The following is an 18,915-nucleotide window of genomic DNA, read 5'->3' on the forward strand; positions in this document are numbered from 1 at the left end:
ACGGCAGTAGGGGTGGCGGAAGTCACTGAGCGTGTGGCATCGGCGGTGATGTGAGGGCCGGAAGTGGCTGTGGGAGTGGCCATGATGGGGGCAGAAGTGACATCATCAATCAGCGTGGGGGTGGTAGCTGCATCAGCCGCATGGCTAATGGTGTTTCCGAGGCCAGGGGAATCTTCTGGAATGTTTGAGGAGCGCTGGTTATGGAGGTGGGTAGATAAAAGTTTGTTGTACTTACAGTTTTTGATGTTTGAGATGGAATTGAAATACTGTTTGTTGAGAGTATGAATTCTCCTGAGGATGTAGTACAGAGTGGGTCCTTTGCAATTCTGAGAGAGTGTGGCCCTCAGCTGAGGCAGGGCAGACTGTAGAGAGGTTAGGTGCCGGCGCATTGCTGCAAGCGTGGAGCGGAGGATCTTGATGGAGAACTGTTGCTGGTGTTTTTGAATCTGTAGTCTGTACTGTTTGTCCTGTTCGGGTCCGAACTCTGCTGGTTTAAAGGTGGTTCGGAGTCCGTGTGGGATGAGTTGGTTATGGAGGCATGCACTGAGGAAGCAAATGTGGCTGTGGTACTGAGTTTGTTTCATGACATGGTTGAAGAGCTTCTAACCTCCACAACCCTGCATTTGTCATGGACAATCCACCTAACCTGCACATTTTTGGATTGTGGGAGGAAACTCACTCAGACACAGAGAGAACGTGCAAACTCCACACACAGATTAGATTTCCTGCAGTGTGGAAACAGGCCCTTCGGCCCAACCAGTCCACACTGACCTTACTAAGAGTGACCCATCCAGACCCATTTCCCACTGACTAATGCACGTAACACTACGGGCAATTTAACATGGCCAATTCACCTGACCTGCACATCTTTGGACTGTGGGAGGAAACCCACACAGACACGGGGAGAATGTGAAACTCCACACAGACAGTGGCCTGAGGCTGGAATCGAACCTGGGACCCTGCCACTGTGAGGCAGCAGTAGTAACCACTGTGCTACCCATACAGAAAAGTTTCAAATAATCTTAAATTTTCAGTCGATAACATTGATTCATATTATTGCTGCTGAAAGCCTTATCCATGACTGTCATATCCAGTCTCAACTATTGGAATGCTATCCTATTCAGATTCCTATCTTTTATTTTCCATACGTTTTGATTAATCAAAAATTGTTTATCTTTCACCAAATCTAACTCAATTCACTAATTCTACCCTCAATAATCTATAGTGGCTGCCATCTCCCCCCAATATTTGACCTTTATGTTTAAATCCTTACATTATGTTTCCATCCTCCATATAGAGGTGCGACAGAATAGCTAAACCCTAAGGTAACAAAGGCATGGGTGACGGTTTCAGCAACATGTTAACTGAGGCAAGGGCTAAGTCAGGTGAATTGTTGATGTTGGTTCTAGGAGATTCTAGTAGCAATATGCATGAAACCTTGTGCTGTTTGTCAAACATAATAGCCAGTCTGCAAAATGACTGGATCAGCTTCAGGCAGTTGCTAGTGAATGGGATGGACTCTAGCCAGAGAATAAGGTTTTTTGATAATTAAAAAGCGCAAAAGATAATTAAAATATTAGGTGGTAACTATGTAATTGCAGATAGCCACTAAAACTAGCTGCAAGTGTTGGTGATGGCAAAGAACAATTTGAGTCTTTTTTAATGGAGAAAGATAACAGGGCCAAATTAAATTATTTATACTGAGCTGAAGATGGAGATATTACATTGGAGGATCAGAAGTTTATTAAAAAAGTGGATTTAAAGAATGTCTTAAAGGAGAAGAGGAACATATAGAAACAGAAGAGTTTATGAAGGGAATTACAGAGTACAGAGGTCATGTGGCTATTTACATGTCTGCTAATGATAGGACAAAAATAAGACATTTATGAAATCAAAGTAGGGAATATAAAGTTGAGAGGGAGGGGGAGATTAATAGACTGAAGTAAATTAAAGATATGAATGGAGGATGGAAAGGCAATATAAGGATTTTAACATATGGGGGAAGATGGACGGTAATATAGATTATTAAGGGCAGAGTTTAGATTCCCTACAGTGTGGAAACAGGCCCTTCGGGCTAACAAGTCCGAACTGACCCTCTGAAGAATAACCCACGCAGACCCATTCCCCTCTGACTAATGCACCTAACACTATGGGGAATTTAGCATGGCCAATTCACCTGACCTGCACATATTGGACTGTGGGAGGAAACCCACACAGACATGGGGAGAATGTGCAAACTCCACACAGACAGTCATCCAAGGCTGGAACTGAACCTGGGACCCTAATGCTATGAGGCAGCAGTGCTAACCACTGAGCTACCGTGCCACCCTTAATGAATTAACAAATTGAATTAGACTTGGTGAAAGGTAAACCATAATTTTTCATTAACCAAAATATATGGAAAATAAAAGGTAGGAATCTGATTAGGAGACACTGGAGATGACAGACATAAATGAGGCTTTCAGCAGTAATAGTATGTGATAGGCAATATTGCGGATGTGGAAATTGGTAATCATCAGAGAGGAAGTGGAGTCAGATACTCAAGTTTGGGTCGGGTAAGAAGCCCATATTGCAAAATTAATGTACAGCTCTGACTTAGAGATGAAAATGGCAGCAAGGGTATGGTGGGTCTAACAAGGGCTGAACGCATAATATTTTGCTAGAGGAAGTTATAGTTCAAGAAAATATTACTATCTGATAGTCCTTTAACATTTTAAGTGTGTTGTGGCAAATGCTGAGGAAAGGGAATTGAAAAAATAACCATGAGAAAGTCATCTGGTAATAATTCCTACCAATGACATGTTTTTCCTTTTTATGATTTAGATTTAAAGTGATCTTATCCACAAAATGGTAAAGAGTTTCAGATCACAGTGTGATTATACTCTTGCAATTTGTTCTGAAAACTTTCAGTTGAAATGTTACAGAGATCAATTCTCAGATGAGAAAGATGATTAAATAAGAGGGCCTAAAATAAAATCCAAAAATGGTCTCAATATTAGATATTGCATATACTCTACATTTTTGGAACATTTAAATACTTACTATTTTGAATTGCAACTAAAACCAAAACTTTGGATGGTTGCAAATTTTCTGCTTGTAACACCAATAGTTGTTTACTTAGAATGGGGGAATAGTACATGTTGAATGGAAAATCAGCAATGCGATCCAACCCATAGACTCCTTAATCAACCTTTTTACCTCTGCAAAGAAAATATTTTATATTCACATAAAAATTAATGCAATAGAAATTCATAATTTGCGAAAATCACATTGTAGCTCTGACCAAATGGAAGACAAGTCCTACTGCTCTGTCAGTATAGTTTAAAATTTGTCAAATGCTGGGCATTTATCAGTTATTTAGCAAGGTGAGTGTCGATCAGCAATTGGATGATACCAACAGATTTGAAAGAGGGGGTACTGGAAGTGAGAAAACCATTGACAGCTAATGAAGAGAATTTGAGTGGCCCAGACCTTTTAAGGATGTGATAGGTAAATTCTTGATCAGCAAGGAAATCAAAAGCTATGTGGAAAATGCGGGAAAGTGGATTTGAAGAACGTTGGATCAGTCGTAATCCTAAAGGAGGCAAAAACGAGCTAATGGGCTGAATGGTCTACGCCTGTCCATTTTCTTATGATCTTATGCAAATTAATGGGAATATGGTCAAGGGAGCAGGAGGCAGATCTCATTAACAAGTTAAACATAGTGAGGCCTTAAGGGGAGACAGGGTAGATCGAGAGAGATACGCGAGTTCGAGGCGCAGTAGGGAGAGACCTTCGAATAAGTTTGTCCCAGTGTTTTAGTGGAAAGAAGGGAAGTGGCAGTGGCAGCTGACTGGTAATTCTCAGTGTTCACTGAGATGAGAAATTGTCTTATAATGAAGTGCTCTGTACTCTTAAGGTTTTGGAAGGACATGAGGTGCTCTCATGAAACACAAAATTATGAAGAAATTTGGTAGACTGGATATTGAGAGAGGTTAGCTGCATTGGTTAGGGATTCGAGAATATGAGGGCAGACCCTCAGAATAAGTGAAAGATTATTTTAGACTGAGATAAAGGGAAATTTCTTCATTTTAGAATTTCTTCTTTTGGGAATTCTCAACCTTAGAATATTGTAGGTGATCTGTCATTGAGTATATTCAAGTCTGGATGAGGTTGGGATCCCTCAGAGAATTTAGGGAACAATCCGCAAAGTGGAGCTGTGGCCGAAGATCAATCATATTGAATGGAAATATACACATGAGAAGTTTAAATCTTAACAACAAAGAAAGACCATGAGCTCTTCCAATTGTTGGAGGTGTGGGTGGTGAAGATAGGAGGGAGAGATTCAAGAAGATGATTTGCAGTCAAATAAGGAATCCAGGATTGCATTCCAAGATACTCCTGGAATAATGTACAGTCTTGTGGCCCAGACCTTTTAAGGATGTGATAGCAGGAGAGCAGGAACTGATAGTGCAACTAGATTTGGCAGTAGATTATTGAGTTGGCTGTCCTCTATGTCCCATCAACGCGGTGTCTCTTAGTTGTGGCCATAAGAATCATCTTGCAGCACAAAGGCCTATACTGTCTGGAATTGAGAAGAAGGAGGAGAGATCAAATGGGGATATTCAAGATGATAAAAGGTGTGGCTAAAATAGACATGGAGCGGATGCTTCCTCTTGTGGGGCATTCTCGGATGAGAGGTCATAGTCTTTGGATAAGGGGCAGCAAATTTAAAACAGAGGAGAGACTACTTCTCCCAAAGGGTTGTGAATCTGTGGAATTCACTGCCCCAGAGTGCAGTGGATTCTGAGATAGTGAGTAAATTGAGGGAGGAGTTAGACAGATTTTTAATTGGTGATGGGTTGAAGGGATATGGAGGGAAGGCAGGAAAATGAGGGTGAGGAGCATACCAGCCATGACCGAATAGTGGAGCAGGGTCGATGGGCCGAATGGCCTAATTCTGCCCCTCTATCTTATGAATATAAGATTAAAATCAGGCATGAATGTTTCTAGACCCCTAACAGCAGCAATCTGATATTCTACTTTTTTAATTGTTGCAGAAAGATAGCACATGTTTGAATCTCCCATTTTAAGCGTATACAGTCCTGACTGAAGACAATTTATTTTCTTTTTAATTGAACCAATGCTGAGAAATTCAACTAAAAGATGAAACAAATTTACAAATACGTACTATTAAGGTTTTATTTTTAAAGCATTATGTGAGGAATAGGATATTTGTGTGCGTCAGAAGGTGAGCATTTCAGCAACTCTGCCAGGGCTTTTATTTTGAAAAGTCCGTCACGACAGATTTAATTGAGATGTTGTGATGTAAGGTTTCGATAAAATATGTTTTGCTTCTATCAAAGTGTATCAGGGAAAACGCACATACGTGCAATTTTAGCCTGAAGGCAACCTCCGCGTAAGATGAAGGGCTGTAATGTGAAGTTAGAAAAAAAATCGGTTCCTCCAATGTTCCGCTTTTCAGTTCAGCAGTCATTCTGTTTTTTTTTTAAATAACAAATTTTAGCACACCTCGTGAAACTCAGCGACTGGGAATAGGCTTCATGAGATGATTGTTTTTAAAGTACTGGTCATGGACATGGAGGGATGCTTCCTGCAGACCTAAGCTGGTCCTCATACCTTGTAATGTTCCCTTTACCCGAACACTGTCTGTCTCTTCCTGACATCGGTTTACACTCAGCATCTCTGTCCCCCCTCTCTCTCTGCAACACGAACTCCCGTCCAACTTAGGCCCACAGCACCGACGCTGTAAATTTTGCTGCAATTAAAAACGTTTTCTCTATGGTGCCAATGTACAAAAAGCAAACAGAGATTGACAAAAAAAGCACGGTTGAGAAAAAAGGTTATATCGAGGTTTCAGGTTCGAATATGAGGGTCAGTGTGAACAGCAACGATTTTACTTTATCGATAGACTCTGGAGAGAGTGAGAGTTTGATCAACTGAGACTAACAAGTCGGCGAAGATGTGCTGCAGTCATTTCCACAGTAGTTATTTCTTGCTGGTTCCTTGGCAGAGTTCCCAACATCAGTAATACAATCATCAGTCTGCTCAGCATTCTTTGAATTAGAATGAGCTTTATTGTCATATGTGTTCCCGTGTACAGTTTATGTCGCCATTTACATGGTGGCTCAGTGATTAGCCTCACAGCACCAGGGTCCCAGGTTCGATTCCAGCCTTTGGTGACTGTGTGTGTGTTTCCCCTCACACTCACCGTCAGGTGAAATTGGCCATGCTAAAATTAGTGTTAGGTGCATTAGTCAGAGGGGTCTGGGTGGGTTACTCTTCGGAGGGTTCGTGTGGACTGATTGGGCCACACTGTAGGGAATCTAAGCTTACAAACATTGTAGAATCTTAAACACAAATTCTTGGGGAAGGATGAGGGGAGTAAAGAAATCAAAAATCCAGCATTAAGACCTTCTTGCCATCTCAGGTATGAAAGTACAACGTCATGGAAATAAATAAGAAAAATACGGAAATATTAACATTAAGAATAATAGTTCCTTCCTGCTGGTACTTAGCCTCCAGACTACAATTAGCCTCTTCACCTCAAGGCCGACAGTGAAGAAACAGGCCCTTTGGCCCAACAAGTCCACAACTTCCCTCCAAAGAGCAAACCACCCAGACCCATTCCCTTTTGACTGCTGCACCTAACACTATGAGCAATTTAGCAAGGCCAATTCACCTGACCTGCACATCTTTGGACTGTGGGAGAAACCCACACAGACACAGGGAGAATGTGCAAACTCCACACAGACTGCTGCCCAAGGCAGGAATTGAACTCAGCTCCCTGGTGCTCTGAGGTAGCAATGCTAACCACTGAGCAACCGTGCCTCCAGCAATAACTTTATTCGAGCCTTAAGGATGGAAAGTAAGAAAGAAGGAAAATAACTGCAAAATTTTTTAAAAAGGAAAAGAAATGGACACTGGATGAGCTCCAGCTGAGGAGTAATTGAGTCACAGAGTCATAGAGATGTACAGCACAGAAACAGACCCTTCGGTCCAACTTGTCCATGCCGATCAGATATGCCAATAAAATCTAGTCCCACCTGCCAGCATCTGCCCCTTATCCCTCCAAACCTTTCCTATTCATGTATCCATCCAGATGCCTTTGAAATGTTGCAATTGTACTAGCCTCCACCACTTCCTCTGGCAGATCATTCCATATACATACCACCCTCTGCGTGAAAAAGTTGCCCCTTAGGTCTCTTTTATATCTTTCCACTCTCACGCTAAACCCAGGCCCTCTAGTTCTGGACACCCCACCCCACCACCCCGGGGAAAAGACTTTGTCTATTTACCCTATCCATGCCGCTCATGATTTTATAAACCTCTATAAGGTCACCCCTCAGCCTCCGATGCTCCAGGGAAAACAGCCCCAGCCTATTCAACCTCTCCTATAGCAGTGGCCCTAATTTCGGTGGTCATGAAGGGCTTTGAAAGGCTGGTCATAGCAATAATCAACTCCAGCATCCCCACTACTCTTGACCCACTCCAGTTTGCATACCATCCAACAGATACATGTCAGATGCCATATAACTTGCCTTTCATTCCTCTCTAGAATGCCTTCTCACCAAGAACAGTTACGTAAGAATCCTACTCATTGACTACAGTTCAACCTTCAACACTATTATCCCTTCGAGACTGATTACTAAACTTAGTGATCTCGGACTAAGCCCAACTCTCTGCAACTGGATCCTCAGTTTCCTGACCCACAGGTCACAATCAGTGAAGATTGGGGACAATATTTCATCCTCACTAATACTCAACACTGGAGCTCCCCAGGAGTGCATACTCCGCCCCCTACTGAACTCACTGTATACCCATGACTGTGTCACCAAATACCAGACTAATACCATTTACAAGTTCGCTGATGACACATAGTCAATTGAATCTCAGATGGCGACGAAACAGGTAACAGACGGGAGATGGAAGACCTGGAAAAATGGTGCACTGAGAACAACCTAGCTCTCAATGCCAGCAAAACGAAGGAACTCATTATTGACTTTCGACAGGATTTACTCATGCCCCCCTTCACATTAACAGCACAGAGTGGAACGAGTGAAGAGTGTCAAGCTCCTGGGAGTGGTCATTCACAACAAGCTTTCTTGGACTTTTCATGTGGAAGCACTGGTTACAAAGGCCCAACAACATCTCTTCTTCCTCAGGTAGCTGAGGAAATTTGGCATGACGGTGAATACCCGTGCCGACTTTTATAGGTGCACCATCGAGAGCATCCTGTCTGGATGTATCACTACCTAGTATGGAAACTGTACCATTCAAGATCAGAGCCGGTTACAGAGAGTGGTGTCACAAAGGCCAACCTCCCATCTATAGAATCCATCTACCAGGCCCGCTGTCAAGGAAAGGCTGCCAACATTCTTAAAGATCCATCCCACCCTGGCAAAGCTTTTCCCACAACCTCTACCATCGGGGAGAAGGTACAGAAGCCTGAACACACGCAGCAGCCGGTTTCACATCAGCTTCTACCCTACTGTTATTAGAATACTGAATGGACTCACAAACTCTTAACATTCGCCTGTATCAGTGTTTTTGTTTTTGCGGCTGTTTACCTATTATTTACTTATTTATACGACTTAACTCTGTGATCTACCTGTGTTGGTCACAAGACAAAACTTTTCACTGTGCCTAGGTACACGTGACGATCAATTCAATTCAATTCAATTCAGCTCAAATCCTCCAACCCTGGAAACATCCTTGTAAATCTTTTCTGAACTTTTTCAAATTTCACAACATCTTTCCGATAGGAAGGAGACCGGAATTGCATGCAATATTCCAACAGTGGCCTAACAGCCGCAACATGACCTCCCAACTCCTGTACTCAATACTCTGACCAATAAAGGAAAGCATACCAAACGCCCTTTTTACTATCCTATCTACCTGCGACTCCACTTTCAAGGAGCTATGAACCTGCAATCCAAGGTCTCTTTGTTCAACAACACTCCCAGGACCTTACCATTAAGAGTATAAGTCCTGCTAAGATTTGCTTTCCTAAAATGCAGCACCTCACATTTATTTAAATTAGATTCCATCTGCCACTTCTCAGCCCATTGGCCCATCTGATCAAGATCCAGTTGTAATCTGAGGTAACCTTCTTTGTTGTCCACTACATCACCAATTTTGGTATCATCTGCAAACTTACTAACTGTACCACTTATGCTCGCATCCAAATCATTTATGTAAGTGATGAAACATAGTGGACCCAGCACTGATCCTTGTGGCACTCCACTGGTCACAGGCCTCCAAACTGAAAAACCACCCTCTGTCTTCTACCTTTGAGCCAGTTCTGTTTCCAAATGGCTAGTTCTCCCTGTATTCCATGAGATCTAGTCTTGTTAACCAGTCTCCCATGGGGAACCTTGTCAAACACCTTACTGAAGTCCATATAAATCATACCTACCACTCTGCCCTCATCAATTCTCTTTGTTACTTCTTCTAAAAACTCAATCAAATTTGTGAGACATGATTTTCCACGCACAAAGCCATGTTGACTATCCCTAATCAGTCATTGCCTTTCCAAATACATGTACATCCTGTCCCTAGGATTCCCTCCAATAGCTTGCCCACCAAGATCAGACTCACTGGTCTATAGTTCCCTGGCTTGTCCTTACCACCTTTCTTAATCAGTGGCACCACGTTAGGCAATGTCCAGTCTTCTGGCACCTCACTTGTGACTATAGATGATACAAATATCTTTGCAAGAGGCCCAGCAATCACTTCCCTAGCTTCCCACAGAGTTCTCGGGTACACCTGATCAGGTCCTGGGGATTTATCCACCTTTTTACGTATCAAGACATCAAACACTTCCTCCTCTGTAATCTGGACATTTTTCAAGATGTCACCATCTATTCCCCGAGATTCTATATCTTCCATGTCCTTTTCCACATCCTTTTACTGATGCATAATACTTGTTTAGTATCTCGCCTATTTTCTGTGGCTCCACACAAAGGTCGCCTTGCTGATATTTGACGGGTCCTATTCTCTCCCTAGTTACCCTTTTGTACTTAATGTCTTTGTAAAAACCCTTTGGATTCTCCTTAACTCTATTTGCAAAGCTATCTCATGTCCCCTTTTTACCCTCCTGATTTCTCTCTTAAGTATACTCCTATTGCCTTTATACTCTTCTAAGATTCACTCGATTTATCCTGTCCATACCTGACGTATGCTTCCTTCTTTTTCTTAACCAAACTCTCAATTTCTTTAGTCATCCAGCATTCCCTGTACCTACCAGCCTTTCCTTCCACCCTAACAGGAATATACTTTCTCTGGACTCTCGTTATCTCATTTCTGAAGGATTTCCAGCCATCCCTTTACCTGCAAACATCTGCCACCAGTCAGCTTTTGAAAGTTCTTGTCTAATACCTCAAAATTGGCCTTCCTCCAATTTAGAACTTCACCTTTTAGATCTGGTCTATCCTTTTCCATCACTATTCTAAAACAAATAGAATTATGGTCGCTGGCCCCAAAGTGCACCCCCACTGACACCTCAGTCACCTGCCCTGCCTTATTTCCCAACAGTAGGTCAAGTTTTACATCTTTTCTAGTAGGTACATTCACATACTGAATCAGAAAATGTTCTTGCACACACTAAACAAATTCGTCTCCACCTAAACCCTTAACAGTATGGCAGTCCCAGTCTATGTTTGCAAAGTTAAAATCCCCTACCATAATCGCCCTATTATTCTTACAGATAACTGAGATCTCCTTACAAATTTGTTTCTCAATTTCCCTCTGACTATTAGGAGATCTATAATATAATCCCAATAAGGTGATCATCTCTTTCTTATTTCACAGTTCCACCCAAATAACTTCCCTGGATGTATTTCTGGGAATATCAACCCTCGGTACAGCTGTAATCAAAAACACCATTCCCCCACATCTCTTGCCTCCTTTTCTGTCCTTCTTGTAGCATTTGTATCCTGGAATATTAAGCACCAGTCCTGTCCATCCCTGAGCCATGTTTCTCTAATTGCTATGATATCCCAGTCCCATGTTCCTAACCATGCCCTGAGTTCATCTGCCTTCCCCGTTAGGCCCCTTGCATTGAAATAAATACAGTTTAATTTATCAGTCCTACCTTGTTCTCTGCTTTGTCCCTGCCTGCCCTGACTGTTTGACTCGCCTTTGTTCTCAACTGTACCATTCTCAGATTGATCTCTTTTCACACTATCTCCCTGGGTCCCAGCCCCCCACCTTACTAGTTTAAATCCTCCCAAGCAGCTTTAGCAAATCTCCCTGCCAGTATATTAGTCCCCTTCCAATTTAGGTGCAATTTGTCCTTCTTGTGCAGGTCACTTCTACCCCAAAAGAGCTTCCAATGATCCAACAATGTGAATCCTTCTCCTATATACCTGCTCTATCCCTCTATTCCTGCCCTCACTAACTCATATCACCGGGAATAATCCAGATATTACTAATCTTGAGGACCTCCTTTTTAAATTTCTCCCTATCTCACTCTAATCTCCCTTCAGAATCTCAACCTTTTCCCTTCCTATGTCATTGGTTCCAATGTATACAATGACCTCCTGCTGGCCTCTCTCCCCCTTGAGAACATTCTGCACCCTCTCTGAGACATCCTTGTTCTTGGCACCAGGGAAGCAACACACCATTCTGGGAGTCCCCTAACACAATCGATCTCTTGGAATCTGACCTACCCCTCATTGCATTAGAGCCAGTCTCAATATCAGAAACTTGACTGTTCATGCTATGTTCCCCTGAGAATCCATTACCCCCTTCATTTTCCAAAACAACATACCTGTTTGAAATAGGGATAGCCAATGATGACTCCTGCACTAACTGCCTACCTCTCTTACCTTTCCTGGAGTTAACCCATCTATGTGACTTTTCCCCCTTCCTATAACTGCCATCCATCACATCCCCTTGCTGTCGTAAATTCCTCATTGCCTTTAACTGTCTCTCAATCCTGCTCTGCTGCCATTTGGAGAGGAAGCAGGAACAGGATAGTGATTCTACCATCAGGTCTTTCCAAATTGTAAGGCTGCAAATCATGCATGACTACTCAAGGCAGTCCCAAACACAGGAACGTTTTCTTGCCTTGAACATTCTGTGGTTTGCTTGATTCTAGTCTTCATGTGTCATTCATTGTTGCACTGGTGGGGCTTCCATATTTGTTCTTGAGCACATTTCTAAATTGATTTGTACACAAGTTGGAACCCAATACAGTACAATATAACATATCTGCTTGTACGTACAACCACACATTAAATCATTAAAATTTACAGTAATACAGGGTTTTATTTGTAAGTACATGCTTTCGTGAGTCAGACATTCATGAAGTCAGGGACATCTATAATTCTTGCATTGAAAAGGTCTTAGATTTTGAATTTGACTTCATTAATCTTCTGAATCTGACAGCAATTTCAATGTTAATAGCATAAAACATCAAATTCTCAACAGTTCACTTGTTTATAATTGATTGGATAATTAGAGATATGTCATCTGAGCACCTTGTGGGTATACACAGAGTCACTGGCATTGGCTTCAGGATATCTGTATTTGACTGCATTTGCACATTCAAGAAATTGCTGTCAGCTGCATTGAAGTTCAAAACCCAGGCCATTATTTAGATGTTCTCCATGAAAAGAGTCAGTTGAAAATGGGTTGTATTAATGATTATGAAAACCATGCAATGATGAAAATGCTATGCAAATACTTGGTGAAAATTAATCAAGGGTATGAGGAAATGAAATGACTAGAACAGATGGCATTGATATAAAGCTTGCACTAGCAAAGATATGATGTGCCAAGTACCCACTTCCTGGATTTCATAGACTAAGCTGCTGCTGTCTGAAGCATTTTACAATGCAAAATATATTTTGTACAAGCACACTCTCTCATGCTGAATAAATGTTGAAAAGCCCTAGTACAAAGGCTATAATTCACTGTCAATGTCAGAACTATGTCACAACAGAATCTAGTTTGGATCTGTATTCTTTTTAGGTCTGAGGCAGCTCTTTCCAAATGCAAAGAAGGAGCCAATATACTACAGCAGGAAAAAGGGGCGAGAGAGTGTAGCATCTCTGTTTATGACTGTGGAAGAAACCCCCGAACCCATTCCAGTGAAAGTCAAAGGGGAAATTCCGAAATGGTTAAGAGGAAAGCTGCTGAGAAATGGGCCTGGAAAATTTGAATTTGGAAATGACATGTAAGTGTGTCCTTCTGTGTGTGATATTACAGAAAAACCTATGTGTGTTCTGAAGAGGGTTGTACAATAGTAACAGTACTAGGAGAACAGATTGATTGAAATGACACTTCTATATTGACGTACTTGGATCAGTTGTGTATCCCTTGGGGGTTCATTGTATTCAGATGATGAGCATTAATTTGGTATTCACCAACAAGCAAGGCAGGATGGTTCAGATGGTTACAGCATGATGCCAATGACAGAAGGTCTCATGGTGCCATGGTAGTGTCTCCCCCTCTGGGCTAGAGGTCTAGGTTAAACTTCCATCCATTCTGAATTGTGTCATGATGGGTTCATTAATAATGTTTTTGTTAATTCCTGCTGTTAGCCAAAATATGAAATGGATCGTTCGGTTGCAGACTACCTTAGACATCCAAAGAAAGAGTTTCCATTTCCCAGTGGTAAAAAATTACATTCAAGATAATAGCTTGTGGAATGTCATGGAATCCCTACAGTGTGGAAGCAAGCCATTCAACCTACCAAATGGACACCAACCCTGCAAGGCGCATCCCAACTAGACCCACCCTGTATTTTCCAAACCTCCTAACCTATATGTCCCCATGATATGGAGGAGCCAGTGTTGGATTGGACTGGACTAAGTTTAAAATCACACACTAAGTTATAGTCCAACAGGTTTATTGGATTATAACCTGGTGTGTGTTATATATGTTTCCAGACACTGTGGACAATCCACCTAAACCATACACCTTTTGGACTGTGGGAGGAAAACCACACAGACAGGGGGAAAACATGCAAACTCCACACAGACTGTTACCTGAGGGTTGAATTAAATCCAGGTCTCTGGCACTGTAAGGCAGCAGTGCTAACCATAGCCAACATGTCGCACCATGTCCTGGTAGCTACAGTTTTCCTCTTAAATTTGACTTAAAATCATTTGCTTCAACTTCCAAGGATTGTAACTTGATAATGGCATGACAAGGAGAATGGGTCAGCTTGAATCATACATGAACTACAGGACCACAGCCTATATCTTAAACAACAATAACTGCGATTATGCATATTTTTAATTAACTTGTACAGGCATTTTATGATACACCTCCAAAGCAGGGGAGACTTGAACCTGGACCTTCTGGCACAGAGGTAGGGACACCACCACTGCACTATGACAGCCCTATAACTTGCATATAGTGCCATTAATGTATTATTTAAAGGAAAGGAAATAAGATAACTTGAAGTCAAACTGAAAAAAAAGAGAAATCAGGAAAGACAAAGAAAAATTAGATGTAAGAATGTAAAAAAAATAAAGAATTTTATTAAAAGTATTGAATAATCTGTAGAAGTAAGACTCCACAAATTCAGTTATTTCCTTAAATAAAAGCAAAATATGACAGACACTGGAAAAGTAAAGAGTAATAAAAATGGAGAATGCTGGAAGAACTCAGATCTGGCAGCATTTGTGGAGAGTGAAACAGAATTAGCGTTTTGAATCCAGTGACTTTGTTAAATGCCAATGAATTTAATCCCTTTTTAGCCTGGAGAAGGGGAGTAGTTTTACAAGAACATAAACCGTACAATTCAAGTCCCTTCATTCCATTTGGTATTTTCCATCTGAATATTATGTGACCTATTGGCTCAGATGTGTACATTTCTTCCTGAGATTTGAGTGGAGTTGTCTCCTATACAGGAAAGCAATCTCAATTCAACGGCCTTGATAATGGCCTGTGTCACGTAGAGTTCACTGTTACCTCTAGCACTGGAATCCATACTGAAAGCTTCAGCAAAAATGCAATATATGCAAAATCATACTTTCAGTAGAAGGCTTCATAACTGATGGTGTCCAGATCACCTAGTCAAGCTTGGTGAACTTGATACATGCTTTCCATCCATTGCCAGATGCATTTTTTTTCACTTATTCATTTTGTGGGGTGTGGGCATTGCTGACTGGGTCAGCATTTATCGCCCATCCCTAGTTGCCACTTGAGGAGGTGATGGTGATCTGTCTTCTTGAACCGCTGCAGTCCATCAGCTGTGGGTTGTCCCATGATGCTATTAAGGAGAGAATTCCAGGAATTTGACCCAGCGACAGTGAAGGAATGGTGATATAGTTCCAAGTCAGGATGGTGAGTGGTTTAGAGGAGAATTTGTAGGGGATGGTGTTACTATGTATCTTCTGCCCTTGTCCTTCCAGATGGAAGTAGACATGGGTTTGGAAGATCCTGTCAGAGGAGCTTTGATGAATTTCTGCAGTGGATCTTGTAGATAAAACACACTGCTGCTACTGAGTGTCAGAGGTGGAGGGAGTGCATGCTTGTGGATGTGGTGCCAATCAAATAGGCTGCTTTGTACTGGATGGCATCAAGCTTCTTGAATGTTGTTGGGTCTGCACTCATCCAGGCAAGTGGGGAGTATTCCGTCACACTCCTGACTTATGCCTTGTGGATGATGGACAGGCTTTAAGGAGTCAGGAGGTGAGTTACTGCCTGCAGTATTCCTAGCCTCTGACCTGCTCTTGTAGCCACCGCATTTTGTGGTCAGTCCAGTTGAGTTTCTGGTCAATGATAACTCCCAGGATGTTGTCAGTGGGGGAATCCAGTGATGGTAACACCTTTGAATGTCAAGCGACCTTGGTTAGATTGTCTCTTGCTGGTGATGGTCATGGACTGGCATTTGTGTGGCGCAAATGTTATTTGCCACTTGTCAGCCCAATCCTGGATATTGTCCAGATCTTGTTTCATTTGGCTGTGGACTGCTTCAGTATCTGAGGAGTCATGAATGGTGCTGCACATTGAACAATCATCAGTGAGCATCCCCATTTCTGACCTTATGATGGAGGAATGGCCATTGGTGAAGCAGCTGAAGATGGTTGGGTCTAGGACATTACCCTGAGGAACTCCTGCAGAGATGTCCTGGAGCTGAAATGATTGACCTCCAAGAACCACGACCATCTTCCTATGTGCCAGGTATGACTCTGACCACCGAAGAGTTGTCCCCCGATACCCATTGATTCCAGTTTTGTTAGGGCACTGTGATACCACAATTGGTCAAATGTAGCCTTGATGTTAAGAGCTGTCACTTTCACCTCCTCTCTGGAATTCAGCTCTTTTGTCCATATTTAAACCAAGGCTATAATGAGGTCAGGAGCTGAGTGGCCCCAGCAGAACCAAACTGAGTGTCACTGAGCAGGTTATTGCTGAGCAGGTGCTGCTTGATAGCCCTGTTGATGACACCGTCCATCAGTTTACTGATGATCGACAGTAGATTGATGGGTTGGTAATTCACCAGGTTAGCTTTGTCCTCTTTGCTATGTACAGGACATACCTGGGCAATTTCCCACATTATCGGGTAGATGCCAGTGTCGTAACTGTACGGAACTGTACTTGGCCAGGGGAGTGGCAAGTTCTGAAGCACATGCCTTCAGTACTATTGCCAGAATGTTGTCAGGGCCCATAGACTTTGCAGTATCCAGTGCCTCCAACCATTTCTTGATATCATGTGGAATTAATCGAATTGCCTGAAGACTGGTAACTGTAATGCTGGGAACCACTGGAGGAGACTGAAATGGATCATCCACTCTTCTGGCTGAAGATTGCTGTGAAAACTTCAACCTTATCTTTTGCACTGATGTGTTGGGAACTCCAGCATTGAGGATGGGGATATTTGTGGAGACTCCTTCTCCAAAGACTGGTTTAATCATCCACCACCACTCACAACTGGATTTATTGATAACCAAGTTGAGTAGCTGCTAAGATTGGAAAAGTTGGTATAGGTGCTGTGAAGAGAAAAATCATTAGCGCGCTGTCACAGTGTTATATTGTACAAAGGATCTTTACTCATCACCTGAAGTTATTCCTGGCAAAAAGTGTGCGGGGTGGCCCATTACGTAATGAAAACGAACAGTAAAATGTAGCAAACAAAAACAAATTGCTGGAGAAACTCAGCAGGTCTGGCAGCATCTGTGGGGAGAGACACAGCTTTGAGTCCAGTGACTCTTGGTCAGAGAAGTTCTAAAGAAAGGTCACTGGACTTGAAATGTTAACTCTGCTTGTCTCTCCACAATTGCTGCCAGACCTGCTGAGTTTCTGTTCTTTGTTGTATGTTAGTAAAATGTATCAATCTGCCACATAAAAAGGCCCTCAACCACCCTCTTATAAATATATATGTTATAATACGTTAGCAAAGAATAGTTAATCAAACTACATAATATGCAAATAAACACGACTTAATAAACTTCAGGTCTGTCCTCTCTTTAGGTACAATCATTGGTTTGATGGTATGGCATTGATGCATCAGTTCAGAATTGAAGATGGCAATGTAACCTACATGAGCAAGTTTCTTCGCAGTGAAACCTATCAGACCAACAGTGCAAACAACCGAATCATGGTTTCTGAGTTTGGAACTTTAGCAATGCCTGACCCTTGCAAAAACATTTTTGCAAGATTCCTGAGCAAATTTGAAATACCAAGTATGTGCCAAATGTTCAGACAAGTAATCATTCTTTGGAACCATGTGAGGATCAAAACTAATGTTCGAAATATTTTGTTTTAGAAGCAAGTGATAATGGAAATGTGAACTTTGCACGCTACAAAGGAGATTACTATGCAACCACTGAAACTAATTTTATTCATAAAGTGGACCTCAATACCCTTGACACCATAGAAAAGGTAAGCTTTGCTTCATTGTTGCATGAGATTAAGTGTGAAGAACAATCCTTCCACTGGATATAAAAACTAACCTTTAGGATGTTAGTATTTCTATTTTGCATGTTTGGTTATATTTTGGGTTATCTGTACAATTATCTCAAGTGTAGAAACTTAGGAAACCTTATATAATTTAGAAGACATGTGAAGATTGCATATTATGTCTTATATATATGTTATACCTGTGTTATATATATTCAGACCTCAAGGCTAACTTCAACAAAGGTGATCTATTGTTTTCAACTCTCTTTGCTTTTTCACCATGTCTATCACACTTACATTAAAGTCTTAGACTATGCAGGCAATTCTCAGTTTTGGTTACAACTGGCTGTGGTGCATTGATTATCCAGTGCTCTTGTCCAAATTTACTTTTCATTGAAGTCAGTTTGCTGAAAGTGATGATTATCTTCTGTGCTGGGGTTCTTTTTTGTTAAGTGAATTCTTCTGGGAAGCAATTAAAACTCACTGGGATGACGGCACTCAGAATTTTTTGAAAATTAACATGCATGTTCAGTTGGCTGTTAGGAAGGCAAATGCAATGTTAGCATTCATTTCAAGAGGGATAGTATACAAGAGCAGGGATGTACTGCTGAGGCTGTATAAGGCTCTGGCCAGACTTCATTTGGAATATTGTGAGCAGTTTTAGACCCAATAATTAGATTAGATAAGATTCCCCTACAGTGTGGAAACAGGCCCTTCAGCCCAACAAGTCCACACCGACCCTCCGAAGAGTAAACCACCCAGTCCCATTTCCCTCTCACTACTGCACCTAACACTATGGGCAATTTAGCACGGTCAATTCACCTAACCTGCAAATCTTTGGACTGTGGGAGGAAACTGGAGCAGACCAAGCAGACATAGGGAGAATGTGCAAACTCCACACAGACAGTCACCGGAGGCTGGAATTGAATCCGGGTCCTGGTTCTGTGAGGCAGCAGTGCTAACCACTGAGCCACCGTGCACCCCTTAACCTTAAGGAAGGTTAACACCATAGACCATAAAACATGGGAGCAGAAATTTGGCCATTCAGCCCAT

The 18,915-nt window shown here is 41.9% G+C and overlaps 1 protein-coding gene across 4 annotated transcripts in view; it reads left to right on the top strand.

Moving 5' to 3' along the window:
* Positions 1 to 18,915, top strand: part of LOC122540603 (beta,beta-carotene 9',10'-oxygenase-like) — a 45,449-nt gene that overhangs the window by 3,659 nt on the left and 22,875 nt on the right. For 2 of the 4 annotated variants that reach the window (XM_043676528.1, XM_043676529.1), the window contains exons 2-4: positions 12,979 to 13,183; positions 17,434 to 17,645; positions 17,729 to 17,844. In XM_043676528.1, the coding sequence (XP_043532463.1) occupies positions 12,979 to 13,183; positions 17,434 to 17,645; positions 17,729 to 17,844 (533 nt within the window). Of the gene's footprint in view, positions 1 to 171; positions 207 to 12,978; positions 13,184 to 17,433; positions 17,646 to 17,728; positions 17,845 to 18,915 lie in introns of those variants that run through there. The other 2 variants (XM_043676531.1, XM_043676530.1) reach the window with 2 other exon arrangements.

This window comes from Chiloscyllium plagiosum, chromosome 35 (assembly GCF_004010195.1).
Source record: "Chiloscyllium plagiosum isolate BGI_BamShark_2017 chromosome 35, ASM401019v2, whole genome shotgun sequence".
NCBI classification, from domain to species: Eukaryota; Metazoa; Chordata; class Chondrichthyes; order Orectolobiformes; family Hemiscylliidae; genus Chiloscyllium; species Chiloscyllium plagiosum.